At 40.3% G+C, this 27,876-nt stretch overlaps 2 protein-coding genes and 1 long non-coding RNA gene across 49 annotated transcripts in view; 1 reads left to right on the top strand and 2 right to left on the bottom strand.

Moving 5' to 3' along the window:
* auts2a (activator of transcription and developmental regulator AUTS2 a) overlaps positions 1-26,641 on the top strand; it is a 760,542-nt gene extending 733,901 nt beyond the window's left edge. For 8 of the 44 annotated variants that reach the window (XM_087270816.1, XM_087270814.1, XM_087270821.1 and 5 more), the window contains 13 exons: positions 12,302-12,839; positions 13,650-13,924; positions 14,062-14,300; positions 15,802-15,846; positions 18,130-18,225; positions 18,525-18,596; positions 18,903-18,932; positions 19,342-19,413; positions 20,013-20,154; positions 20,497-20,577; positions 21,960-22,043; positions 23,203-23,452; positions 24,184-26,641. In XM_087270816.1, coding sequence (XP_087126942.1) covers positions 12,302-12,839; positions 13,650-13,924; positions 14,062-14,300; positions 15,802-15,846; positions 18,130-18,225; positions 18,525-18,596; positions 18,903-18,932; positions 19,342-19,413; positions 20,013-20,154; positions 20,497-20,577; positions 21,960-22,043; positions 23,203-23,452; positions 24,184-25,414 — 3,155 coding nt within the window. In that variant the 3' untranslated portion in view covers positions 25,415-26,641. Of the gene's footprint in view, positions 1-1,125; positions 1,213-12,301; positions 12,840-13,646; positions 13,925-14,061; positions 14,301-15,801; positions 15,847-18,129; positions 18,226-18,524; positions 18,597-18,902; positions 18,933-19,341; positions 19,414-20,012; positions 20,155-20,496; positions 20,578-21,959; positions 22,044-23,202; positions 23,453-24,183 lie in introns of those variants that run through there. The other 36 variants (XM_087270817.1, XM_087270811.1, XM_087270818.1 and 33 more) reach the window with 12 other exon arrangements.
* LOC147835082 (uncharacterized) overlaps positions 1-27,876 on the bottom strand; it is a 63,605-nt gene that overhangs the window by 23,362 nt on the left and 12,367 nt on the right. For 2 of the 4 annotated variants that reach the window (XR_015501195.1, XM_087270983.1), the window contains exon 4: positions 10,365-10,446. Coding sequence is in view for 1 of the 4 variants with exons in the window: in XM_087270983.1 (XP_087127109.1) it covers positions 10,365-10,446 (82 nt within the window). In the remaining 3 variants the exon portion in view is untranslated. Of the gene's footprint in view, positions 1-9,973; positions 10,447-27,876 lie in introns of those variants that run through there. The other 2 variants (XR_015501196.1, XR_015501194.1) reach the window with 2 other exon arrangements.
* LOC147835083 (uncharacterized) lies at positions 15,191-18,977 on the bottom strand. Its single transcript, XR_015501304.1, has 2 exons — positions 17,123-18,977; positions 15,191-16,474 (listed from the first exon to the last, which is right to left on the bottom strand). It is a non-coding gene; the product is annotated as an uncharacterized LOC147835083 (long non-coding RNA).

Below are 27,876 nucleotides of genomic sequence, written 5' to 3'. Positions count from 1 at the left end.
GAAGAAACTCGACACAGGAACATAAAAACCTACTGCCAGCTAGCGTTTTGGAAGTGTAATCGCAGAGCAAAACAAACAGCACGCAGAAGTATAAATGCACGACAACTCGCAAGACATGCGCAATGAGTCACGACAATCACTCGACGCAGAAGTATAAATCAGCCTTGAGTGACAAAGTGTTAACATTTTAGCAAATGCAGCCACGCACTTATAAATATGCACACAAAACACATTTAATACAGTAGCATGTCTGATGTATTGGAAACTATTTTTTTTTTAAACATATTTAAATAATTAATATGTATTAATGTTTTCTTAAACTATATTTAGAAATTAAATATATGTCTTTTTATTTCTTCATTTCTTATACAAAGAAATTGGATTAAATTATATTTTAAGCAGGCCATTATATATATATATATATATATATATATATATATATATATATATATATATATATATATATATATATATATATATATATTTACATGAATTTAAAATGGGGCCAACTATTTCATAATAAAATATGATCAGAAATATAGAATATACTCTACATGTAATGTTTACATAATTATTCAATTATCAATAATTTGTACAGTTATTTATACAAAGCAAGAAGTAATGTGACATTTTTTTATTTTTTGAGCTCTTTTTGATTAATAGCCAAAAAATCTTCAGTTACAGATACACTTAGTTAAATTATATAGTTTTTAATGTATATAAAGAAATAAATTCAAACAAAAAAAATATAAAAATATAACTTTAAAAATGTTTACGTTGTTGGTGTGTTTAGTTTAGTTTTTTTAAATTGTAATATTCTGGTTTGTAGAGTTAACCCACATTTAAATAATGTCTTGGATTTCTTTCACCTGTTGTTTCAAGCACCACTAATTTTGCTGTGTTTTAATGTCCAACATCATTTTGTGCAACCTGTGGGGTTGTTATGAGTCTCTGTAGGTGATGTCACTCTAACTGTTCTTTGCAGCAAGTCAGGTTCATCCCTCTCTCCAGCAATAGCTGTTAGCCTGCTGTCTTCAAAGCACACTCACACTGATCTCCACTTCCTTAAACACTATGGTACAGCCCAGTGGGTTAAACCACTCACCGCTGGGGCCAAATGAAGCTGTGTGTAATTCCACCTCTGCATAGGACACTAGTTAAATGGCAGGACAAAACAGAAATCACAAGCAATAGATGGAACTTGCTAGATGGGTAGGTGTGCGTGTGTCTTCTATTTTGATGCAGTGTTTAGATCAAGTTCATTAGGTCATGAATCACTGAAATAGCAGCGAAGAGATAAGATGATGTAAAGACCGTAACTCCGTTCCATTCAGTTACTGACACTAAACAGGTGTCTTGTAATCCTTTTTGTGGAATAAGCAGGGTGTAGATGTCAGTTATGGCGTGCTTGCCATCTGCTTGTGGAAGTGTGTTTGTACTTTGAATGCTGTGACTGCAACAGGATCTCACCACAACTGTCTCATTTTTTACAGTGGGCATCTGTTCGGCATAATGATCTTGTGTCTTCTATTAAAATCTTTGATGACTACAAGGTCACATGGAGACTAACAGTTCAGGTTTGCTTTCTTAGTGGACGTTTGCTTGCATGGCTGTAAGTGCTTACAGTCAAACCCACATCTACCCACAGCATTAGTTAGCTGATTTTCAAAAAGAGGTGAAATGGTTATTTAGCAGAGATAGGACATCAAGGTTGGTTAGTTTTGTATGTATTTGTTTAGATGCATTTTAAACGTTTATATACATAGTTTGTTTCATAAACTTGAAATGGGGAGTAAATCTTGTGTGGTAGGTAAAATTGAAATTCATACCCTTGGTCTGACAGCAATTGTTCCGCTTAAATAGCAAGGTGTAGTGTGTTGACAGACAGAAGTCTGACTCCCTCATCAGCTCTTTCTGTCTTCAGTAAGCGTGTAAGTCATCTCACAGACTGAATGAGCTGCTGGTGTTTTGTCTATGTTTCAGCATGTTTACATCAGTGTTCACTGTCACTGCAGCTGCTCTTTGAACAGCTGTATCATCTGCTCTTCACAATTTATCTTCATACAAAACAATAGAGAGATCTAAATTGTGGACACTGTGTGGTCTCACTTTTAAAATGGCATTAACATTGGCAAAATATTACATTATGGCTGCAGATCTTGATGATCAAATCCAATTTTGTGACTGAATTTGATTTCTTGATGACCTGTTTCCATCATCTTTTAAACAGGACTTACACTGCACATGGCAAAGACACAATGACTAGAAAAAAAAGAGCAGGCGCTGACTGACAGCTGATAATAAAAGAGTGCTCTTTTCTCCATTCCTTTATTTAATCTGTTTGCAGGGTTTCGTGTGTTTTTTTTTTCAACTTTTCGACAAATTGTTTTACTATAGTTTATGACAGAAAAGTTCTCATTTGCCCATCTTCTTTTAATCTAGGCTTTTTAAAACCAGTAGGCATTTTAATGTCATTTCCATTATATAAAAGCTTTTTAGTGCTCGTGTGTGAGATTTAAGGTTTGGGAATTTGCTGAAGGCTGTTCTAAATAAAAGTTTCAGAGTTGACTTCATTCGATACAGTTTTTAATAATGTGCAACTTGCATTGATAGGTTAAAATCTGATCTACCCACTTACACTGCAGACACAAGGACACAGATCCAATTCATTCATTCATTCATTCATTTTCGGCTTAGTCCCTTTATTAATCTGGGGTCGCCACAGCAGAATGAACCGCCAACTTATCCAGCATATGTTTTACGCAGCGGATGCCCTTCCAGTTGCAACCCATCAATGGGAACACCCATACACTCAATCACACACAATCACTACTGACAATTTAGCCTACACAATTCAGCTGTACTGCATGCCTTTGGACTGTGGGGGAAACCGGAGCACCCAGAGGAAAGCCACGTGAATGCAGGGAGAACATGCAAACTCCACACAGAATGCCAACTGACCCAGCCGAGGCTCGAACCAGCGACCTTCTTGCTATGAGGCGACAGCACTACCTTCTGTGCCACCGCGTCGCCAGATTCGATTCATATTGAATAAATTTCCACTTATGAATAATTATTCCACTTAAATTTCCACTTATTCATATTAAATAAATTTAAACTTTCCACTTAACAAGGCCTGAATCTAATTTGAGTAAATCGGAATCCATGTGAGAGACACTTGGGACAGTAGATTGGATCATTACTGGCCCGATTGGGACAGTGCTGCCTTGTCAGTCACTAACATTTAATTTGTCTGTGACTATTTGTCAATTGCGTGCATTTAAAGCTTGTGCTTTTAAGTCTTTAAATGCTACCTTCTCTGTAATGTCGTAAACAACATATTGCTTTCTGATTCGTCTTATATGCTATTACCATGCTATTTTTTTTTTTTTTTGTTACCTGGTAACAACCAGTACAGCGTAGAAACAGCAACATGTCAGCAACATCAAATTATAAGGCTAAACGAAAATGTCTGTCTCTAGCATCTTGGAAGTAGACATTTACATGGAAACAACACGATAAAATAAAAATTTAGTGATGTTATGTATAGTTTGCTGTCAGTTTGACAAGTCAGCAAGCTTTTGTTAAATAATTTCAAACTGCAATAAAATACCTCCACATTTTCCATACTGCTGTTTTTGTTTGCATAACACTTATATTTACAATTGTTTTTTAAGTATTGAAATTCTAGATTTACAGACTTTATTTTTGACACATTATTTAAAATATGTGGCTAAAAAATAGCTATTAACTTACCTTTTTTTTTTTGGTGGGGCCAGTGAAAATTTTGGTAGGGCAAGTAAAAATCTAAACCACTTGCCCGATCGGACCAGTAGAAAAAATCCTTAGCGTTGAACCCTGGGCTATTGGTTGACATCATTTAATACCTCATGAGGCCTGAGTGATGTCACTTGTCTGTACTTTTATCCCTCAGCCAGGGTAAATCAGAGTCAAATTAAAATTGTGTTCTACACCAACTAAGGTCTCTTTTCTTGAGCAACTAAATAAACGGCATTAGCACCCCTGTGGTTGTGTGTGTGTTTTGGTGGTTTACAAAGACAGTTTTTTTTTTTTAAATAATGACTTGAGTATGACAGTGGTATTCCATCACAATGGTTTACAAGGACATGCATGATATCCTTGTCATTCAAAACACTTAAGAATCATACTTAAATTGAGTCTTTTGACTTTCAAATTTTGCCACAGGTTTCCTGTGAGGGTTGGGTTTAGGGGCGGGATGGGATAGGGCCATATAATATGCACTGTGTGTGGGTCTGACAGATTCCCAGTTGTTGTCAGAGCATTCTCTGGTTTCAATGTGTGCACATGATCTCAGTCCTCAGGGATATATAAAGATTTGTTCTCAGAGGGATCAACACTGTCCTCACCATGGACAAAATCTATACTTTGCCAGAGTCCACCAGTCTCACACACATACACATAGACTAACTCCTTAACATACCTTGACATGTAGATCTGTCATTGGCCCCATGATCAGAGATAAAGGTTGAGAAGCACACTCAGGATGTATTTCTCTATTGGGCAGCATAGGCATGTATTTAATTGACTAGACTACTAAATAAGATGTAATATCTCACAAACATTCACATGGGCGCTAAAAACAACTGTTCAACGGAGACAAAAAGGAAATGAATAACAACAGCTGGAGCTTGCCAGCTTGGAGCAGAAACAGTGAAAAGTGATGTGCGATGAAGTGAATGAGGTGTGTGTGAGAATGAGCTGACAGTAATGTGTTTGTGAGGGTGGAATTTGTAGTAGTAGTTGTGTGTGTGTGTTCTCGGGGCCCCGGGGAGCAGTGTGTCTGTCACAAGTGCTTAGAAAAACATCTCTGTGTTAATCACAGTAATTACAGCAGATTGACCAGCTTTAAACAGCGGCAGTTACCACCTTAGCCATCTGTGGGAGATGAACCCTCACACATCCACTGTGCTGAACAATCGCACAGATTCACACACGTCCATAAAAGCAACAAACACAGCACAAGGTGTTGAGTGCAGAGTGAATTGTGACACTAAATGGCCGGCCAACATAAACACCCAGACATCTGCTGCCATGTTTGCTCAGTCTCTTCAAAAATGTCCCATGTATGCTCAGAATGGCATGTCGGGCTTAGTTTGTTTGTGTCTTGTGATTCTGTATGTCAGTGGATTTCCTCTTTTAGATTATCGCTGACATGGTGAAGTATGCATGATCTCACATGAAAATCATGAGGCTTCTCTATTAACAAACGTTCGCTGATTGGACCATAACGCAGGTCTGTATTTGTCACTGTACAGCTACTCTCTTATTCTATCTGTGATGGGATTCAAAATGATTTTTGAAGAACAGAAGCATTTACAGCCTCATTTAATGCTGTTAGGACAGAGTTCCCGTGTGTTTGCAGTATGAGCTCACTTTGATACTACATGCGTAATGAAGACTCCTGGCTCAGCAGCCTGCCTGAGTGTATGTTATTTCAGCCCAAAGGTTAAGAGGTGGATTGGTCTGTCTGTCATTACAGTGATTGATTTATAGCTGTGAGCTCAGCTCAATTAGGAACCAGGGCTGATCTCTTTCTATGATAGTGTAAATAAATATCTCTGATTTAGTTGCAGACATTGAAGATACACTGTTAACCACAACCAGCTTCCTACAACATCATTCAAAAACGTGAAACTCGGAATGGCCAAAATTTAATTAGACACAAAAAAAATCTGTATTTTTATCTTTGTTTTGTTTGCTGCTGATTTGCTACATGTGTAGGAATTGGTATATGGTATAATTAGGCCCACCCGGAATCTGCATGCACAGAATACCGCAGATTTCTAGCCCATCATTAATTCTGTTTATTTACTTGAGTAAATGTGTGTAAATCTATATTAATTCACTTTTTAAATTAATTACAGTAATATTATTGACTAATGTGAAAATGTTCATCTGATTTATGTACAATGCAGTTTGTACAGTATTATTTTCTGTCTTTTACTAGATATATTATATGAGAGACTTGCTTTACTTTCGAAATAAAGTGAATCTATTTGGATTTGCATTTTAAACATTAAATAAAAGTTAAAAAGATATTATTTATTTATTTCACATATTAAGATTTTAGTTATGATACTTCCAAAATATTTCCGCAGTAATCCACAGATTTTTACCAAAATTCTCTGCAGAAATCACAAAAAACTTGTGCAGATTCCGTCTGGCCATAAGTATAATTAATATTTGGTTTTGGTTGTTTTCAATCTCGTGGTTCTGATGACGTGCGAAATTCAAATGGATGGCAAGAAGTAAAAAACTGAATGGGAGACTTGGAAGAATGTCTGCATTTTTGCAATTTATATCATATTTCAAAGGAGCTATAAATAGAAAATAGTCACATATGTTGGGCTTTATCCTTATATCATGAAGAGTGCTGAGTTTTCTACTGAACTAAAGTATATTTGCCTGTCATCGAGCTATTATGTTACATGAAAAAATAAATACTATAGTGTTTGGTAACATACAATAGATAAAGACTTGAATTTAACTGTCGTAGTAATTATATTGTTACTGTGGTACGGCACAACTGTAGTAGTAAATAAATTATTCAGGAGGCTGCAGTTTTCTATGCTATAATTATAGACCATCATAATGCACCACAGTTTATACTAAGGTTACAGTATTTATTAGTATTCAGTAGCATTCATTAACAAAGAGTTGTACACATTATACACTTTACTATGTGGTTCAAAAACATGTTTATTATAAATTACTATAGTTTTCCCCCATGCCGATATCTTTCAGACATCACAAAATAACAGATGAAAGCATACAAAAGCGCAGACGCATATTTTACATTATTATTTATATGTATTTTTTTAAAGGGGGAAAAGTGCTCCACAGAAAATAAATGTCTAGTTTTATTGCAAGGGTTGCATTTGTTTTTTGTTCAGTAAATGAACTCACATTCACACTGCTGCTGCGCATATAGACGCGTTGTTCATTCCACCAAAACACCAGTACAGACTTGGATTACAATGCAAAACAAGACAGAGATTTCATTGCAGCGATTACATGCAGGGTACGTTATTTATTCTCCTGGATTTTGTGTAAGTGTGGTGGTGTTTGTATTTGATTGTTATATAACACATAGCTAGGCCTGTATATAATCTTTATTGCTGCTGTCAATGAATCATTGAATTCAAAAACAGTTTCTACAAATGGATGTCTCAAATGAATGTTTATTACATGGCGCTTTTTCTTCCGTTTTCAGAGTTTTTTTTTTTTTACTTTCTACCCTTTATAACCAAAAACGTTTGGAAGTCTATAAAAGCTGTTTGGCATTTATTATTTTGGTTATTTTAAACAATTATAAACAACACCAAACATAAACATTTTGATGTTCTGATAGTGATTCCTATAGCAGAACTTCTTCCTGTCCTCCATCTGAGTCTCGCACGTTATCAATGATATCATGTGAAAACAACCTATTGGATAATGTGGATGCCTTTGTTTGTGTGTTGTGTGCTTGCATGTGTGTACATTACAGATGTGGCCACTGTCATGCTGAGATGAGTTTGTCAGAACCTCAGTCATGGCCTTCTCTCTCCTAACCCTCAGTTTATTTTTAAAGCCATAATATATGAGCTGTCTTGTGTGTGTCAAGCTGGGAGTTTATTTTTATTGCATCACCAGCTGCCATGTGCTCAAATAGATGTTTTAATGTTGATTGCATAATGTGCTGTTCTTTTAAATGGTCCCATTAACAGGTTTGGGTTTTTCAAACACCTGTTCTGGACACCTAGCACAGGTGTACTCTGTTACTGTGGTTTAAGTGCATCAGATGCTGATTCAGCAGCTTCTCATTGCATTATGAATTTATGCTCAATGCTGATCTGTCTGTGGTGTTTACTGTGGAATTAGAAGAGATTGTGTCATTGATGGAACTTGAGCAACTTCATAAACAGTAAGGATAACTCGCTGCTGTGGTCATTTCTGGGTCTGATCCGAATAAAGTTGCTAATCTGTGTTGCGGTTGTAGCTGAAACATGAGGATCTGAGACTTTGTTTGTTGCGACTTCATTGTTTCAGCTACGGCTTTGTAGCTGCCCTCTAAGGTACTTACATCATCTTTCTGTAAAGCCCCCTGTCCTCTCTTCTGCTCCAAGTGATCACAAATAGCCATGTCTAAGCTCTTACCAGCGGGCTGAAGTCTCAGCTCAGCTGATTTGACAGCAAAACGGCCGTCAGGCGGAGAAGACGTGCAGGCTTGTCAGTTACAATGAAGGGAAGAGTTTAACACAGGCCTGGGGGCACTGAAGGAAGGCCCCTTAACCCCAGACTTCATCTCTAGCTTGACAGGAGTATGTGGGGCTATTTCAGGGCGGAAGGGATGTAGAAGTGTCAGGATGCCTGAAGCCTAGTGTAACAGCATGACTGGCATTTGCCAAAAGGATCAGCTATCAGCACATACCACCCAGTAAGGTCCTGTAAGTATCGTGGTAGTATTACTATGATTACAAATGACAATGCGTAAACTTGTTTAGTTTTAATTACTTTAACTTAAAGTTCTCTATGGAGTTCTTTTACCTAGTGCAGAATTACACAGTTTAAAATCGAGTAACGACTGGGTCGTCTAGATGACGAGTCAATTAATGCATTTTAAGGCCCTTGAAAAGGCCTAGCATTAAATGCAGTGAGCATTTAATGCTCTAATAATTAGTGTATAGAAACAGCTTCCTCAAATCAATGCATCTAAATGAAATCCATCTCTCTCTCTCACACACACTCTCTCTCTCTCTCTCTTTCTCTCTCTCTCTCTCTCTCTCTCATTCTTGCCTGGGCTTTGGTTCTTTTCCATTGTAAAAAAATTAAGACTGGTAAACAGTGCATTTTCCAGTGATACCTCATTTTTACATACCAATTTTTGGTTTAAATTGAGATGTTTGTTCTTTGTTGTACAAAATGGCTCTATTGAGACTTTTGGGTTTTAAATTAGTCTGGTCAAATTTGTTAGAGATCCTGTAAGCTGTTAGGCTTATGCTCCAATATAACAGCCTTATATTGGAGTAATTTCACAAGTATTAGGAATCAGTTCTAGGTTCAGTTAACTAATATAAAGCTTAATTAACAAAAAATCTGTATTGCGAGCTGAACGAAAATGAATAAGATTTCTATAATATGAAGGAGGAACTCTGGTACAATTTAAGCCCGATTCCAATTCTATTTTGGTACCCCTGAACCAGGTCGCACACCAGACGCAGCGCCATGTATTTTAGAATTCTAAACATAGGTTTCTATCAGGATACACACACCGGCGCCGCAAGTCGGCGGCTGTCGGCGGTGCCCGGCGACGGCTCAGCACGCAGTTCATTTTTCAGCCGCGCCACAGAGCGCCATCTGATTACTTTCATGTTAAATATCATTCGAATGTGCGCGTCTGGTGTGCGATACTTTAATCTGTCATGTACGTGCCGTGTCACGGCGCCGAGCGGCGCTTCTAGTGTGCGACCTGCTTAAGAAATGGAACACCACTGCAACAGCAAACGTCATCATATGTCATTGTAATCACTTGCTTCATATGAGATTGACGATGGCGACTGCTGTAGTTACTCCAATTGTGTTATTTTTTGGTATTTATCTTCAGAAAATCACTGAAGGCATATAATGTTATCATAACCATACAATGTGCCAATAAGATTATAACTGTACTGTGCATTTACACTGTGGCCTTAATCCTCAACGCAAACACACAAAAACAACATTAACATTATAGCAGACACTGTAAAAGCTCATTCCCAGCCACTAGACTTTTCTGACAGTGGATTTGAGTGTTATCGTGTAACAGAATGTGAAATTATGTTCTGGGACTACTATACAGGAGTTATTATTAGGCATTAGTGAAATTTAGCAGTTTTTTTTTGCGTTTTTTTTTAAAAAGCATGACAGTAAAAAACAAACACCATTATGAATGTATTAATATATATATATGTTTGTTTGTTGTAGAAATTCTTAACAATGACAAAAAATAATAACTTGTGCATATCCTTACTTTTGCTCTTTACATGCTGTTGTTGTAGTTGGTTTGTTCTGGGAAATTTTCACACCCCTTGGTTTCGAGTGTTTCGATTGGGACACCATTGCCCCTTTACTTGAACGTGCAAAACAAAGTGGTAGGGAAAGGAAAGGGCTGAGGGGTGGAATTTGGATTGGGCCTTAGTTTGTGTGAACATTCAGGATGTGACTGCAATTGATTAAATAATTGTGAAATATCTGTTGTGTTCGGTGTACTCTCATAAACACATTTTATGTATAAGGTCTCTGAGCTCTGTCTGTGGTTTTCTAGCCGCTGTATATGCTGTGTTCTTGCAGACTGGACTCACCTCGGGATAATGAGCTGTGCTGCTGTCTGCTGGGACCTCACCCATGCACACTGCTCCAGGAGCCTTGTAGACCTTAATCCTGCTAAAAAAACACATACACATACATAAGCAGTGTGTGACCAGATGAGAACTTTTCAAAGTCCGCCTCCCGGTCTGTTCTACCATCTTAATAAACATCCTCCTCCACGGCTGCCATTTGGAATAAAAATCACCTCTCTTCACTCTTTTCGTTGAGGCGAGAGAAAGCTGCATTTATTTGTTTCCAGGGATCAAGGAGACTTGACAAATTAACTCCCCAGGGAGGAGAAACACACATCTCTTTCGCTCCCTGCCCGGCCCTAGAGTCTTCATTACGGGAAGAATAAGCAGTGTTTTCACTCTTCGTCTTGTTTTTTTTAGGCATGTTAGTACATTGAGAGAGTCGCTCCAGGGAGGAGCAGCAGAGATCTCTGTGGTTCAGCCTTTTAGAAGAGCTTTGGATATTTTCCATCAAAAGTCTCTACAGGAAGGCCACGGAGCAGGAAAAAGAGATGGGCACACTTTTGTGTGTCTAGTAAAGAGAGCATGTCCATCCTTACATGTCATGTCAGATGTTGACGGCCTACTGAAGCTACGTAATCTGAAGGGAACTCATTTATAAAAGCCCTCATTCTGACACAAACAACTGTGAACGGCTTTTCTTTGAATGCTGTTAGCCTTCTCTGCCTTAAATCCAGTTATTCAGGCAGGATAAAGGGTGACTTATTGCACCCTCTGGACTGCTTGTTTCTGAGCTGGGAGGCTGATCTGCCCTTGTTTGTTAAAGTGTGCTTAGAGTGCCAGAGCCGGAGGGTATTGTGAGCTTTCACAGGTCAAATGAGGTTGCCTGCCTCTCATTTCAATGGGGATGTTTTTTGGGGGGAATACACATCGCAATGATTGATCTTTGTGTGTGTGCATTTCGTTTGTTCTTTCACATGCGTGTATATGCATTCATATTAGTGTTTGTGCTTATGTGTGTCTTGCCTTCCCCCAATGTCATGTGGCAGATGTTTGACACAAACCCATTCCCCAGGGGAGCCTTGTACTCCTAGATTATTGATCTTCATCTGGTAGAGTGCTGCAGGCTGGACTGACCTTTAATGACTGCATCACACACACTACCTCTCAGCTGCACACTGGGACCTAATGCTTTGAGCTGGGCCCCATGGGTCGCTGCATTGGGAGGCCCCTAGGCCCATGAGAGAGGAATCATCAGTCCGTAGGGGTTCTGTTCCAACAGGATCCCCAAAGCCTTTGAGATTCAAGCTCAATCAGCATCCCTAGCTGCAGGCTAAGAAGAGGCTTGGCTGGGTGTGAGGAGATGGAAACACAGAGGGGTGTGGTTTCCTCTGAGACATAGAGACAGGAGTTAATCAGAGTTGCATATGCACTGTGATCCCCCATGAGCCTTTGGTCCCAGAGAATACACTGAATCTAGCTTGAAAGCCTCTCTATTTCTTCCTTTCTCTTTCTGCCTATTTATTGGAGTGCATTATGTACATATAAAAAAGCTAATATCATATAATATGAATGTTTATTATACATTTTTTGGCAGTGTGATGGTTGTTTTCTTTGGAAATTTCCCTGATAAAAGACATTAAGCCATCCACATGACCTCACATGTTATTGGCTTATTAGACTTCTAATTGTTGTTACTGTATGATGTTGCTCTCATGATTTCAGTTTAAGTGTTTTAGAGCTGGTAGTGCACTATTACAAATTTATTCAATCAAGTAATAAAATAAAAAAACACAATGCAATCATTTTTTAAATGTGAAATATTATACTGTGGCACACTACTTTTTCTTGCACATCATCATCTTGCACATTAATCATGTTCCATTCTGTATTAAATCAAATGTTGATCTGCACATGAGCTTTCTAAAAAGTGCTTTGTTGTTCTTTTGTCTCTACAGTTCCAGATTTTAGTGTTGACACACTCTCCACCAATGCCAGCCAGGAGCTGCGAGGCCTGGGCATTCCCAAGGTGTCAGGCCTAGAGCGCAGTCAAGAGAAGAGCCAGGAGACTTCCCGGGAAATCTCCTCGGCCACCCCCCCACTGGTGCCCACTTCCCATTCCAAACCTCCCCTCCCCGCCCCTCTTCATCTTCAGCCACCCCCTTCCAGCAGGGGGTTACCTTTGCCCTCGAGGCCAGCTCAAATCCAGAACCCTTGCCCAGAGCGCACACTAAGGCCACTGTCACCCCCTATTGCTCTGCCTCAATCCCAGGGTCAGGAGCTCTCTCAGGCACCCCCGCATCCGTCTCAGCACCCACCTGAATCACCATCTCACCCAAAGCCACCTCGAACCCCAAGTATCTACCACCACCCCCCATCGCCAGCGCTACCAGCCCAGCAGAACCCTACGCAACCCGTGCAGCACAGGCCACCCTCACGCTGTCACCAGCGTCCAATTTCAGCCTACAGTGGCAGCCTTACGCTCAACGGCCTGAGGTGAGTGTGCACCAAATGAGTGTATTGTAAAAGCACAGCAAGAAGTTTCTGTAACAATCCAGATGTGTTGTTTGCTGATTGAGTAGAGCCTCAGCTATTAAATCCTATAATACAACAGCAACGTTTCTGTTTTAGAATGTAAAATATATCAGTCCGCCAGTAAAGATGAGGCACAAATCCCTACATGTTTGTGTGTTTGAGTGTGTGCGCCTTACAGCACCGCAAAGAGAACCCCAGCTGAGAGATTAGACGGTTTGATTCGTTCCCCTCCCACGTCGATGCTGCTGCTGCCTTGTAGCTGGCGGCGGCTTGTAGATAACATTTCCTCTTCTCGACTCAGACACCCCAGTATCCCGCAGAGAAGCAGATCTTCCCCTCCCTCCTCTTGCCCTTCTCTGCCGTCCTTTAGATTTGTTGTGTAGTCCACTCAGTGCGGTATATTGCCAGTGGACTGCTGATGATAATTATACTTTGTGTTATTCTGTGTGCGCAGCTTTTAATATGAATATAATTAGCATTTAAATGATTACTCGGCCTGTAAAAGAGCTCTTTGTTAGATTGCGTATAACTCTGATAAATACTTTAGCATGTGTGGCTGGGAAATTCCTCCAGGAATAACACATTCTTTAGTGTATGCACACTTTCCAGGTTTCTGAAACTAAATCCTTTTCTAAGTTTATAGCAGACACTCCCCACTCTTTGAGCAATTTAGTGAACAAAGGAGTTTTGATATTAAAGTTTGGAAAGGGAGTTATTTTTAATGCAGGTGCAGTTTTTCACAATCATTTATTTTCTCTTTGTTCACAGCAGTAGTCGAAGCAGCACTCCGGGGAAGCCTCCGGGCCCATCTCCAGCCCCTCATCTGCACCATCACCAACCTGCCCCCACTGGGGCATCAGCCTCATTCCCCCTGCCCCTGTCAGCGAACCCTACAGCTTCACACACCTTCCCCCCCTCCCTGCCATCCTCCACTCTTCCTCATCACACCAATATGTTTGCGTCGCCTGCTGCTCTGCCTCCACCTCCTCCTCTCACCTCAAACACTCTGCCGGTCCCCGGACATCCAGCTGGGAGTGCCTACTCAGGTACCAGTCACCACCTAAAGTGCTATTACATGGTCTCTGTTATATTTTATATGAGAAGTTTAATGATGCACACTGCTAAATAAAGAAGTTTGCAATGGTATGTGTCTTAAAAACAAACCTCTTTTTCCTTCACCCAGAACAAGACATTCTCCGGCAGGAATTAAACACTCGTTTCCTGGCATCTCAGAGTGCTGATCGTGGGGCATCACTGGGTCCCCCTCCATACTTGCGGACTGAGTTCCACCAGCATCAGCACCAGCATCAGCATCAGCACCAGCACACACACCAACACACACACCAGCACACCTTCACCCCTTTCCCCCACGCCATCATGCCCACGCCTGCACCGCCCATGGTGCGTACCCCAGCCAGAAATGTGAGGATAAGTGGAAGACAACTCTAAAAAACTATATATATATATAAAATGATAAACATTGTGATGATGGATGCTATCCACTTTATTTTTGACACAAAGTCAGTCAAAACTGAATGGTAACTGCAAAATGATATTTATTAACATATTTCATTATCATAAACACTCATTTGTTGCAAGAAGTTTTACAGTTTTTTGTTCTTTTTCTAGTTTTGTCTGTAGGTACTAAAGTAGTCTTGTACAATTAATGTTAATTACCGACTTTCATGTTGAGAAATAAGGTGGATATGCCTGAGTAGTTGTTTAAAAATGATGCACACATGGAAATCAAATGCATGTATACAAGTTACAGGATTCCCACCATCGTGGAAATTCATCTGGTGAACATTTTAATGAAGCATTCGGACATTTCATAAATGAGTCAGGGCATTCTGAATCCATTAATGAAGCATTCAGACATTTCATTAATGATTAATAGAATCTCTCAAAATATTCATCAAAACAATTTGTATTCTCATCATGGCATTATATAGGGCTGAACAAACTGAAAGTCATTGGCTTAAAAATGGTGGGAGCACTGTACAGAACTGAATTCACGCATGTGCATTATATTAGCTAGAGAATTAAAATTTGTGTACAGTACAGTATGCTGATTCAGTAATCACTGGAAGCCATGGCAGTGGTATGCTCACTCAATTGTAACCATGTGTTTCTCTCTTGCCATTATGTGGCTTTGTTGAGAAACTGCTGTTTTTCGCTGCCATGGTTCTCCACATTCTGTTCTCTGCCCTGATTTGAGAATTGGCAGTCAGAGCCACTGGCAATACATTTTTGTTCCAGCCAAGTCTTGAGAACTTAATACTAGTTTATTCATTCCCAATTTAATGACAACATTTTGGTCTGATGGAGTTTGGACTGTGGGCTTTTGGTTGGCAGACAGCAGAGCTGATTAGTGAGTTGAGGCTTCATACAGACACTCCCACACAGCTCGACAGTAACCACAGTGCCCACAGAGGCTTAAAAGCAGCTTTTGAACTATGCCAGACTCAAAGACCTCTGAGAATGGTGCTCTGTTAGCTAATGAGAATATAAAACTAGTTTGAGAGCTACATTGTTTACTCACGAATGGGAAACAGTCTCTTTGGATTCAGATTAGACCACTCAAACCCCATTAAATGAACTGTTTATGGGACTATTTTTAGACAGCTGAATGGCTTCTACATGACCACTCACAGAATTGCTGAGTAATACACATTAACAAGAGGAAGGCCTTGTCATAATTCACTGTAAATTGAAAAAGCGTCAGCCTGGACGGGGCTAGCGAGAGTCATGCAGGGTGCTAACATTCATTAATCAGGGCAGAGACCATTTTACTGCCAACCAAACACTTTTCTGGAGAGCATATTAAAGCATTTGGTGTTTGCTTTGAGCCTCGTGGCTCCACATGAGATTTGTCAGGAGTGAATTGTTGTGTACTGAGCTCTATTTCTTCTTTCCTCCACAGTTCGAAAAATACCCCACTAAAGTCGACCCATTCTACAGGCACAGCGTGAGTCTCTGTCATGTTTTTGTCAGTTGCTATGATGTCTTTTTTTCTCGCCTAGCTTGGTAATTTTTATTCCGTGTCCATCATTTACATCATGTAAATGTCTAGAGCAATTGGGGATGTGCTGAGAACGGCTTATGGTGTTTTTTAACATGTAGCCAAAAAAAAACATCACTGCATAATAAATGCAAACATTTTCATTATAACATTTACATTTTGTTTAGCAGATTGGCCACGAGACAGTGCATCCGGAAAGTATTCATAGTGCTTCACTTTCCCACATTTTTTGTTACAACTTTATTGCAAAATGGATTCAATTCCTTTATTTCCCCAACATTCTACACACAATACCCCATAATGAGTATGTGAAAAAAGAGTTTTGAAATTCTTGCAAATTTATTTAAAAAAAAACCCTGAAAAACACATGTACAGAAGTATTCACAGCCTTTGATCAAAACTTTGTTGATGCACCTTTGGCACCAATTACAGCCTCAAGTTGTTTTTTTAATATGATGCCACAAGCTTGGCACAAGGTCTTGGCTCTGGCTAGGCCACTCAAGGACATTCACAGAGTTGTTGTGAAGCCACTCCATTGAAATTTTGGCTTTGTGTGCTTTGGGTCATTGTCCAGCTGGAAGATAAACCGTCGCCCCAGTCTGAGGTCTCTATACATTGCTGTATTCATCTTTCCCTCTTTCTTGACTAGTCTTCCAGTTCCTGCTGCCGAAAAATGTTCGGTATTAGCCTGGTGATGAGAGCTGCTTGGTTTTCTCCAAACGTAACGCCTGGCATTCACTCCAAAGAGTTAAATTTTAGTCTCATCAGACCAGAGAATTTAGTTTCTTTTGCTCTGAGAGTCTTTCAGATGCCTTTTGAAAAATTCCAGGCAGGAAGTGTCTTCCGTCTGGCCACTCTACCATACAGGCCTGATTGCTGGATTGCTGCACAGATGGTTGTCCTTCTGTAAGGTTCTTCTCTCTCCACAGAAAAACGCTGGAGCTCAGTGACAATGACCATCGGGTTATTGATCACCGCCCTGAATAAGGCCCTTCTCCCTGATCAATCAGCTTAGATGGCCGGTCAGCTCTAGGAAGTGTCCTGGTGGTTTCAAACACCTTACACTTACGGATGATGGAGGCCACTGTACTCATTGGAACTTTCAGAGCAGCAGAAATTTTTCTATAACCTTCCCCAGCCTTGTGCCTCGAGACAATTCCTTTGTCTTCATGCTTGGTTTGTGCTTTGACATGCACTGTCAACCGTGGGACCTCGTATAGACTGGTGTATGCCTTTTCAAATGATGTCCAATCAACTGAATTTACCACAGGTGAACTCCAATTAAGCTGCTGAAACATCTCAAGAATGATCAGTGGAAACAGAATGTACCTGAGCTCAATTCACGGCAAAGGCTGTGAACACTTGTGTACATGTGATTTTTCAGCTTTTTTATTTTTAAGAAATTTGCAACAATTTCAAAAAAATCTTTTTTCACATTGTCATTATGGGGTATTGTGTGTAGAATTTTGAGGAAATAAATCAATTTAATCCATTTTGGAATAATGCTGTAACATAAAAAAATGTGGAAAAAGTTAATCGATGTGTATACTTTCTGGATGCACTGTATGTTTTGTTGAAATGCCTCGCTGGATACTACAGAGTTCATGTTAAACATAAAACGTGTTTCATTTTACCTGCCTGTCCAACAGGTTGATGGAAATTTAATTTATTTGATCTCTGCCCTTCAATTACAGACTCACCATTTAGCAATGATTCATTTCTGACACCCACCCGTGCACACACACACACACACACACACACACACACAGACATACACTACAGTAATTACATGCATTATGCAGTGTATTGCGATAATAACAGTCATTGCTATGAGAGCAGGTTTCTAGAGTGACCCATATTGTGAATTCATCTCACCGTTAATCTTTGTTGAATGTCACAACAGCCGCAGGTCAGATGAAGGTTGTATCATTGAACGCAGCAGAATAGATGTTTTGTAGTCTCATTCTTTCATTTATCCATTCACAGAAAGAACAAAAATGAAATATGATTCAATAGTTTTATATGCTGTGTGTTTTCATGTGTGACACTTTATATGATACAGTTTGTAATGAAGAGGGCTGTTTAAATGTCAGCAGCTGATCTTGCGTAGTTGTTAGTTTGTACAGGAACCTGCAGGCTCCGGTCTCACTGTATAACTGTAAACAGCTGACACGATCAAACAAGAACCTCCTGGAGTAACCGTGTCTTGTATCCTTTTTCTTTTCTCAGCTGTTCCACTCTTACCCCCCAGCGGTGTCTGGCATTCCGCCCGTCATCCCACCAACGGGGCCCTTCGGATCTCTGCAGGGAGCGTTCCAGCCCAAGGTATCACCATATCAAACACTAAAAGTCGAAGATCTCCCAAAACTAACCTCCTGTGCTGTTCTGAGTGTACTTGTGCACACATGGAACAGATCTGGCTAAATATAAACAGAGCTCAGGTCTGTTTCTTCTGTGATTTCATGTATAGGTACAGTATCTGTAGTGAATACTGAATCAGTTTCCATGGCCATGTTCCCCAGTTAGCTATATACTCTAGAGTGGGTCAGAGATGAGGCTGGATGGTTTTCTATCTTGTGATTAGCTGAAAATATTAATGTTTTGTCTTTGTGTGTGCATTATAGACCTCAAACCCTCTTGACGTGGCAGCCAGACCTGGAGCCGTCCCACACACACTTCTTCAGAAAGACCCTCGGGTAAGCAACCCTAACAGTGGTATTTTTAACCTTGTGCTTTATGACAGTATGGGCAAGCTAACCGTTGTATTTGTTATTCTGTTGCCCAAATTGGTATGCAGGCAGTGACAGGAAGGGGAATACTCTGAATTCTGGCCTAATTATTCCACAAAATGCTTCATTAGAAAGGGAAATTTTAACATTTTAATTTGGTCAGTGATGAAGTGATGCTCGGATGCTAATTAAAAGTCCTGAGTGACAGCTTTGTGTCCCTAATCTCTCTCTCACTCGTGCTCTCTCTTTTTTTTTTTTCCCTCTCCTCTCTAGCTGACAGATCCGTTCCGGCCGGTTCTCAGGGTAAGACTGCTTTATCAGTTATTCGGTTTGTTTCCCCATAGGACTCTGCAGGAAATAGAGTAAAAGCTCATTACAGTTTAATCCCACCTTGCACCGAGCACCTGCCTTCCACTCCGCAGTCTCTTTAATTAGCTGTGCGCTGGGACTCGACAGTCTCATCTCCGTCTATAGGAGACACACTATATGACTCCCTTATCTGAAAACACTTTGTATTGACATTTTGTGTAATTAATTTGCAGCCGTTCCCAAAAATCATTTTAAAGAGTTCAAACATATTCAATTAAATTGGAAAATAATCTTGTCAGATGCACCCAACATTGCTCTATAGGAGTGTTTGCTAGATTTTAGACACAGTTAAACTCATCTGAATTTGCTCATCTGAACTCAGCTTTTCTTTCTGTCTTCACAGAAGCCAGGAAAGTGGTGTGCTATGCATGTTCATATAGCCTGGCAAATTTACCACCACCAACAGAAAGTCAAGGTGAGATTTGCACACATAACCTCCAATCGAGATCACCTGTACATTTGGAAATGCTTATTATTTTCTCTCTCTCTTTTTTTTTTTTAATAATGGACCCTTTTCAGAAGACTGTTTTGATAAATTTGACGGTCATCATAATTTTAAATCCTAGACAGTTATTAATATGTTGATTTTGAAAAAAGCATATGAACATTTATATGCATTTATTAATGTATTATATCATCTTTGTGTCAAATTACAAACAACAAATTACCGTTTGTGTTAGGGTGTTTCTAATGCAGCATCTCTGAGGCTGAGAGTAAATTTGACGCTATTCTCTCTGGCTGCCGTCATCAGTCTCACACTACTTTTTTTCCTTTTTCTGAAAGTCTTGCTAACACTATCATGGCATTTTTCTTTTATTATTTCAGCAAAAAGGATTGTAAAAAAAATAATTTGTTGCATGTCTGATTCACTGCGCTCTAAGTTTAACCAAATATGACGACTTCTGCTACTGAGAAATCCTGAAATGTAAACAGAATATAGTACAACCTTCTTTACTGACAAACTTATTATGAGAGGTATCACATATGTTCTCTCTCGTGTCTTGCATTCTCCAGCAGCAGATGCAGGTTGACCCACACAAACTGGACTTTGGCCTCAAACCGGAATTCCTAAGTCGACCTCCAGGCCCCACTCTTTTTGGAGCCATACATCACCCTCATGACCTGGCACGACCTGCATCACTTTTCTCAGCAGCAGGTGAGTGGACTATCCAGAGAGTTTAGAGAGAGTTAAGAGTTTAGTTTCAATATTACTAATACAGTATTTTTTTTTTTTACTGCACCACAGATATAGTCTCATTATAGTCACAATATATATCACTGTATTCCATTATTCTTAAAATACCAGTCATGTTATACTATAATGAAATATACTTGGCATTTCATTCTGCAAGCATTCTGGTTTTATCATGTTTGCAGTGTAATATCTGTTATTTTACTTCTCTCAATATCTATTAAGGAAGTTTTTTAAACCTATTATGATGTAGCTGGGTGACTTGCTCAAAAGTTGTAACCAATTTTATTGTTTTCTGTCTTCCAGGGTCCACGCATCCTGCAGCTGCACCTTTCGGACACCCTCCACATCATCCTAGCAACTTTCTTACTCCAGCACCTCATTTAGGTAAACCTACAAGCTGTCTTCCTGCTACTCCACTAGGTGTCACTGCACACCTGTCACAGTTTTTTCCAATTGTTTACACACAATTACTTGTACTTCAGACACAATGACTACAACATGTAACTGATGCACCAACACCCGGAACCAATTCTGCTAAACTACAAGCACAATTCCTGCTTTACACTCAAATTGCAGGTTTAAAGCACACTTTTTTTAAAAAAACACTACACACAATTCTCTGCATTTTGCACAATTTTCATGCAGAAAGTATTTTGTTTTTACGAGGAACACACTGTCATTCACAATTGTAAAGTCAGTTGTCCTACTTTGCATACTAACTCATCACATGAGTAAACACCTGTCACACAGGATTGCAATTTAGAAATCAGAGCTCATCTGGTTCATAACTGGTTCACTGCCCACCCATGTTTTTTAGTTGTCTATCTTCCTCCATATTCATTCTCCATTCCTCAAACCTATTGAGGATTTTTTTTCTGCCTGGAGATGAAAAGTGTGTAACCTAAATCCACACACACGTATACCCCTTCTCCAAGCTATAGCAGTTGATGCTTTTTATGGCTAGATTCGCCATCCAAGGTGACATTTCCCCCACTGCGTGGCACGACCAAAACAGTAAAGAGAATGCAGTATAGCTGTTTTTTTTTTTTTTTACTGTAACTGTATTCAGTAAATATTTAGCGACAGGATAGTTCAGTAGTGTTTGACACTATTCTCTGCACTTATCAAGTCAGTAAAGCACCACAGACACCTGCACCACAAAATGTGGAAGATTTTTCCCACACGCTGTGCGGTATCAACAACACTCTTCCAACAGTTCATAGTCGGATCCAATATTTCGTTCGTCATGGGGGGCATGCTTGAAATGTTCCTTAATGAAAGTGAAAGTGCCAAACTACAATAAATATCGACAAATGAAACATCCAAAATTAAATGAAACTCCAGAGGAAATGAGAATAACCTGGTGACACAATGACGTTAATTGAATTATATGCTACAGTATAACATGTAAAACGGGATCATTAAAAGGGACATTCAAAAAGCAACTCATGTAAACACTTCAATCATATTATTGCCTTATTCAGATTAAGGAAGTTAATTCAATTACTGAGATGTCCATGTATAGCTGATGTCCATGTAAACGTAGCCATTGATAGCTGTTTCAGAGATTTAATATCTACTAGATCTGAACAGATTAGTGGCCCTGCATGAACACCTCTGGCCTAAGAAATACTAAACACTTAGTGAGAAAACAAGTTGGGTTATCTGTTCATTTGTGAACTAGCTAGCTCTATTGTAAGCATTTGCTGTAATTGTTTGGTGAATTGCTCAGTCAGTTTTCTAATTCTTTGGTTTTGTTTTGACAGAGCCCTTCAGCAGACCGCCTTCATTTGGAGGTCTGGCCTCATTAAGCACTGCAGCCTTCGGTGGTCTGGGAAATCCAGCACTCGGTGAGTGTCAATTAGTCACAAACAGTTGTTTGGTTAAACAGTTCTCTTTAGTCCACCTGTAATCATTCAGAAATGCAGAACATGTACAGGGGTAGAACAATGAAATGGAAATGCCTGGTTTCAGACCACAATAATTCATTAGTATGGTGTAGGGACTCCTTTTGCCGCCAATACAGCATCAATTCATCTTGGGAATGACAGATAAAAGTCCTGCACAGTGGCCAGAGGGATTTTGAGCCATTCATCTTGAAGAATAGTGGCCAGGTCACTAGGTGATGTTGGTGGACCATTTCATGGTCATCAAACCACTCTGTCACCAGCCTTGCTGTGTGTATTGGTGCACTATCATCCTGATACTCGGCGCCACCTTCAGGAAACAATGTTTGAACCATTGGGTGCACATGGTCCTCCAGAACGGTTTGGTATTCCTTTGCTGTGACCCATACATCTAGCACAAGTATTGGGCCTAAGGAATGCCATTATATTGCAGCACAGACCACTGTAACTCTCCTAGATGTGGGAAAGACAGTGAAGGTGGACTCATCAGAGACCCATACATGCTTCACAAACTTCGCAATATCTACAGCCCAAGATTTTCACTGCTGGCACAAATGAAACTGACATTTGGCACTGGCACAAGTGACCAAAGGTTTGGCTATAGCAGCCCGGCCATGTATATTGACCCTGCGGAGCTTCCAACAAACAGTTTTGGTGAAAGAGGAGAATTGGGTTACACTTTTAACTCTGCAGTGAGTTGGGCAACTGTGCTTTCATGTCTTTTGGATATAATCTGGGTTAGCATCCGGACATCCTTTTAGACATGGCTTTTCTCTCGCGTCAACTGTTACTCCTGATGGATATGGTTTGTCCTTCTTGGTGGTATGCTAACATTACCCTGGATACCATGGCTCTTGACACATCACAAAGACTTGTCTTTGGTCACAGTAGAGCTGAAACCTCCAATGCTAAATTGGCTAGTGTTTCATTCAAATTGGCCAGTTTCATTGTCCATCCCCTGTACACATGTCAGCTATTCTAATAATGTTTAAGAGAGGGAAATTTATGTGATTGTCTGATAAAAGAGTGTCTGATATTTTGCTCCGCATGAAGCAAAATAAAATAAAAAAATCTAATTAATTTCATTGTTTCATTCTCCTAGCATCCAACTCTGTGTTTGGCCACAAAGATTCACCCAGCGCACAACAGCACTTCAGCGGCCCTCACGAGCCATGGAACAGACTCCATCGCACACCGCCATCCTTCCCCACTCCACCGCCCTGGCTCAAACCTGGAGAATCAGAGCGCAGCGCTTCAGTCAGCTCACATGAGAGAGAACGAGAGCGGGACAGAGAGAGAGAGCGGGACCTGGACAAGAGGGACTCATCAGTCAACAAGGATGATAAAGAACGGTGTGTGGATTATAACAACACACTAATCAACACATCATTTGTCAAGAGTTAGATATGCTTTAGCTAGTGAATTGTTTAATGTGTAAGGCTGATTTGTTTACGGATTATTCACATTTGTACTGCAGCTAGATTTAATCATTACAATGTGATTAATGCTGCGGCCACATCAGAGTTAGTGCGTGCAAAATTCTGTCGTACGGTGCTGTGAAAAGGGGCGGGATTAAACAAGATGATTGGACTTTAAAAACAAACAAGCGATTGGTCCATGTTTTAAACTTCTGTCTAGAGAGGTCATGTTTTAATCTTCAATTTTTATTTAGATCTTCTGGTCTACCTAGAAAATATGTTTAGAATTTAGCCTCCCTTATGTTGAATAAAATAAGTTTCTCCAAATCTTTTAATTACACAGTGTGGAACATATTACCTGTCTGGTTTTACACTTTTTTACTGACAACATTATAAAAATGACTAGTTTTGTGCATTTTAGGTCAGTAGTTTGTGATGCCACCTTGTAAAAAACTATATATAGTTTTAGTTGTGAAGTACTGGCACATGCCTACAGGATAAACTGAACATGTAATACACAAGATGTCAGCATTTTCACATACACTCTTATAGTTGTACAGAGAGATGACAATTATTAACAGTAGCATCATTACCAAATACAAACCCAGAAAGGTGAGCACATAATCATTTGCCGTATAGTAATGGTCTTTTTTATATACCTCTAGGGAACCTGTGGAGAAGAGGCACCAAAATCACCAATCCCCACTTCCTGTTAATCCCCTCACTCTATTGGGTCACACCCGTCCATCTGAGCCATCCCGAAACCACATCTCTTCCAGCGAGCCTCGGGACAAAGACAAGGACAAACCCAAAGATCGCGAGAGAGATCGAGAGCACTCAGACTGGAAAGACTCTAACACAGACGAACACAAGCTGAAGGAGAATCATCACAGTGACAAGGACACTCCCGTCATCCATGACGGCCGCGTTTCTGAAGACAAACCAGCCAATCGGATTACAGCATCACCCTACATGCGGCCTGGCGGCATGGATCGGGTGAACGGCGGCCTGACTCGAGACATTCTGGAGAAAAAAGCCGAAATCACTTATGAGAAGAAAAACAGTGAGGTGAAGGTAAAAGAAGAGCGTAAGGAGGAGCAGGACGGTCCCACGGAGAGATCGCCGGAGCAAAGATCTACACCGCAAGCGCCTCCTCCTCCTCCTCCTGCTGCTCTACACCCTCCATCCTCAATGCCAGTGCCCATGGGCATGGCCAGCATGCACCCCATAAACAGCATCAGTAGTTTGGAGAGGACTCGTATGGTGGCGCCCTTCATGGGCATCAGTCCCATCCCAGGGGCAGAGAGGTTTCCCTATCCCGCGTTTCACTGGGATCCCATGAGGGACCCTTACCGAGGACTGGACATCCATCGGAGGGATCCATTAGCTCGGGAACTTCTCCTACGGAATGACCCTCTGCACCGGTTAGCAGCGCCTCGGCTGTACGAAGCAGAGCGCTCATACCGGGACCGCGAGCCTCATGACTTTAACCGAGATCACCCTCACGGACTAACCCTAGAACAGCGGCGGGAACAAGAGCGGGCGCATTTAGAAGAGAGGGAGCGCTTGCACCTGCTCCGAGAGGACTATGAGCAGGGCCGTCTGCACCCCATGCATCACCCTGTTCTAGATGGACATCTCCCGCACCCCGGCCTCATGGCCCCCGGACTTCCCAGCATGCACTACCCTCGTGTTAGTCCTTCCTCTGCTGTGGCCGCCGCTGCCCAGAACGGCATCCTCAACAAAACCCCTCCCACCGCATCACTCAGTGCTCCGCCCCCTCTAATCCCGACCCTAGGCGCACGCTCGTCGTCCCCCAGACGGACTACACCACTCGGGCCTGACATCAGAGACAGACCCCCTTCACACACACACAAAGACATCGAGGCCCGATGAGACCTCAGAAGCGAGCACTTGAGGCTGTATCATATCTGTGTATAGACTGTGCGTTGGTTTCTGTGTTGCGTTTGCTTTTTGTACAAAAGACTGGGATTTTACACGCTCTTTTAGCCCTGTCTGCTCCTCCATTGGTGTGTATTCTTAAACATGTACAGGACACTGAGCAAGTGGACAAGTGTAGATCTCAAACACGGTCAAGGGGTTGTTTTGGAATGTACAGGTACCTCAATACATTGTAGATATGTGCAACGTTGGTGTGTTTCTCTGATTGAGGAAAAAAATGTAAGGTACAAATATGCAAATGGGTGTTATGAAAGCTTTACTTTGAAATGCTGTACATAATGGGCAGTGATCAAGAGGAGCGCGAGTGCACAGGCTCGGGTTTTAGTTTAATGCTGCATATGAATGGTTTTGTCCGAGAGACCACATCCCTTCTTTCAACTATGCAACTCATGCGTGGGCTTTCTCTATCAGTTTCTCTCTCTCTCTCTCCTAGAGGACTAGCGGTGGCAATTGAACCCTCTCATTCTCCTGTCGCACCAACACTACATGCTTACCCATCAGGCAGATTCTCCCTAGATAGACAGTTTGACTCAATCAGACTCCTCAACTCTTGATCTTCAAGCTATACAAATCTGTGTTGACAATCCTTACAAATACACCAATGTTTCAAGAACTTAACGTTAGCGAAATCTTTAAATGAATGAATTACCTCCAAGTCAAATGAATGGCAATTTGAAAAAGACACCACATCCCATCGTGACTCAAAGAGGGTGTGGAGTTTGAGGACGATTCCCTCTCGGTCTAGCTATGTATTAAAGTGTTCTGTATCTACACGATGATCAAGCCAGTGGTACGCTATGGACAGTTTGTTTTTAATGAGCAGAGATCTATTTTAGTAGTCCATGGGAGGGATAGTTGTGCGCTTTTAAACTCTGTGAAATTCAGATGTTGTGCAGTGTTTTTCTCTTCTTTTTCATTTAATTTCTCTCCTTGTTTGTTTTCTTCAACTCGAACATTAAAATGTCCACTGAAGCAGTAGTGGGTAGTCAATACGTATTGCAAAGAGATTGTAAGAAACTTTTTTGCTGTTTATCATGTACGTAAATAAAAAAATGAAGTCCTTTCTAGATCATGTACAAAAAAAGGGTGAGGCGACAGCATGCTCCTCAGTTAAACTTGTGTTATGTAAATTGTGCCATGTTATTAAAAAATGTGAACTAATCCTCTCCTGATGTTTACATTTCTCAACATTTATCATCACAAAATAATGTGGAGTCAATTATGAAAGGCTGGGATTTTTGCACTTTGATGCTCATACAGAATTATGAGTATGATAGCACATTATAAAGTAAGAGCCTTTGATTTTTTTGGCACCTGGACCACTTTTTCCTTACAGGATTAAACACTAATATTCCCAAATACCAGCCACACACCAACATTTACAGAGACTTAAGGTTGTGCTGCTCAATGAGCTTTGTGTATAAAATACTGCATATAAAAAAAAAGAATTTAATAAATCAAACAAATATTTCATCTAAGATCATTTTTCAAATCTATTTAAGTATATGTATATCAGAAAACTGAAGAACTGTCTGCAGCAAATCGTTTCAGATCTCTGCATTTAGGCCCGTAGCCAGGAGGGGTGTTCTGGTGGTTCAAAAGACCGACCCCCCACTGACAAAGTCCAGAATATGGCACCTATATGAACTCTTTTGTCTCATTTTTGATATTATTCCATCATAAATTGTGAAAATTATTGATAAAAGAAGGCTTTAGGACAAATTCCATTTTTAATTATTCAAATTTACAAATTCTGACTGAGAAAATGAGCAGGTCTGTTTGTTATTTACCTACAGGCTACAGTTTTTAATGTTTTTAGTTAGTTTTGAATAAGTTTTAGCGGTAACACTTTATTTTGATGGTCCATTAGAGCAGGGGTTCCCAAACTTTTCAGCCCGCGACCCCCAAAATAACAATGCCAGTGACTCGCGACCCCCAATATCCTCTGAGGTGGTTATAAATACAGAAACCTTGCATGCAATGACGCAAGACACACCAATTAAATTTGTGTCAGTGCTTTAAATGTGCCAGAAAGTATAACCTGATGTTATAAAATCAAAATGCATCTGACGCTATTGCTGCCTTTAATATAATGTAATTACCCCAGGGGTCGCAAACCAATAGAACTAGTAACTATATAGTATATAGTAACTATAAACGACTATTTTTATTTTCAGTATAGTTATGGATAAAATATGTTAATTCTTATGGTTTAATAAAAATAAATAGATTTTTGAAAATCACCAGGCGACCCCCCTTCATTGCCCCGCGACCCCTCGGGGGGTCCCGACCCCCACTTTGAGAACCACTGCATTAGAGTATTAGTAGACTGTCTGCTTGATATCTGCTGATACTGCTCCATCAACAGACATTTAACTGACTATAAGAAACTTTGC

The sequence above is a fragment of the Danio rerio genome, chromosome 10, assembly GCF_052040795.2.
Source record: "Danio rerio strain M-AB ecotype USA chromosome 10, GRCz13ab, whole genome shotgun sequence".
Lineage (NCBI taxonomy): Eukaryota > Metazoa > Chordata > Actinopteri > Cypriniformes > Danionidae > Danio > Danio rerio.
Note: the sequence above shows the minus strand (reverse complement) of the source record. Positions and strands in the feature narration are given on the sequence as shown.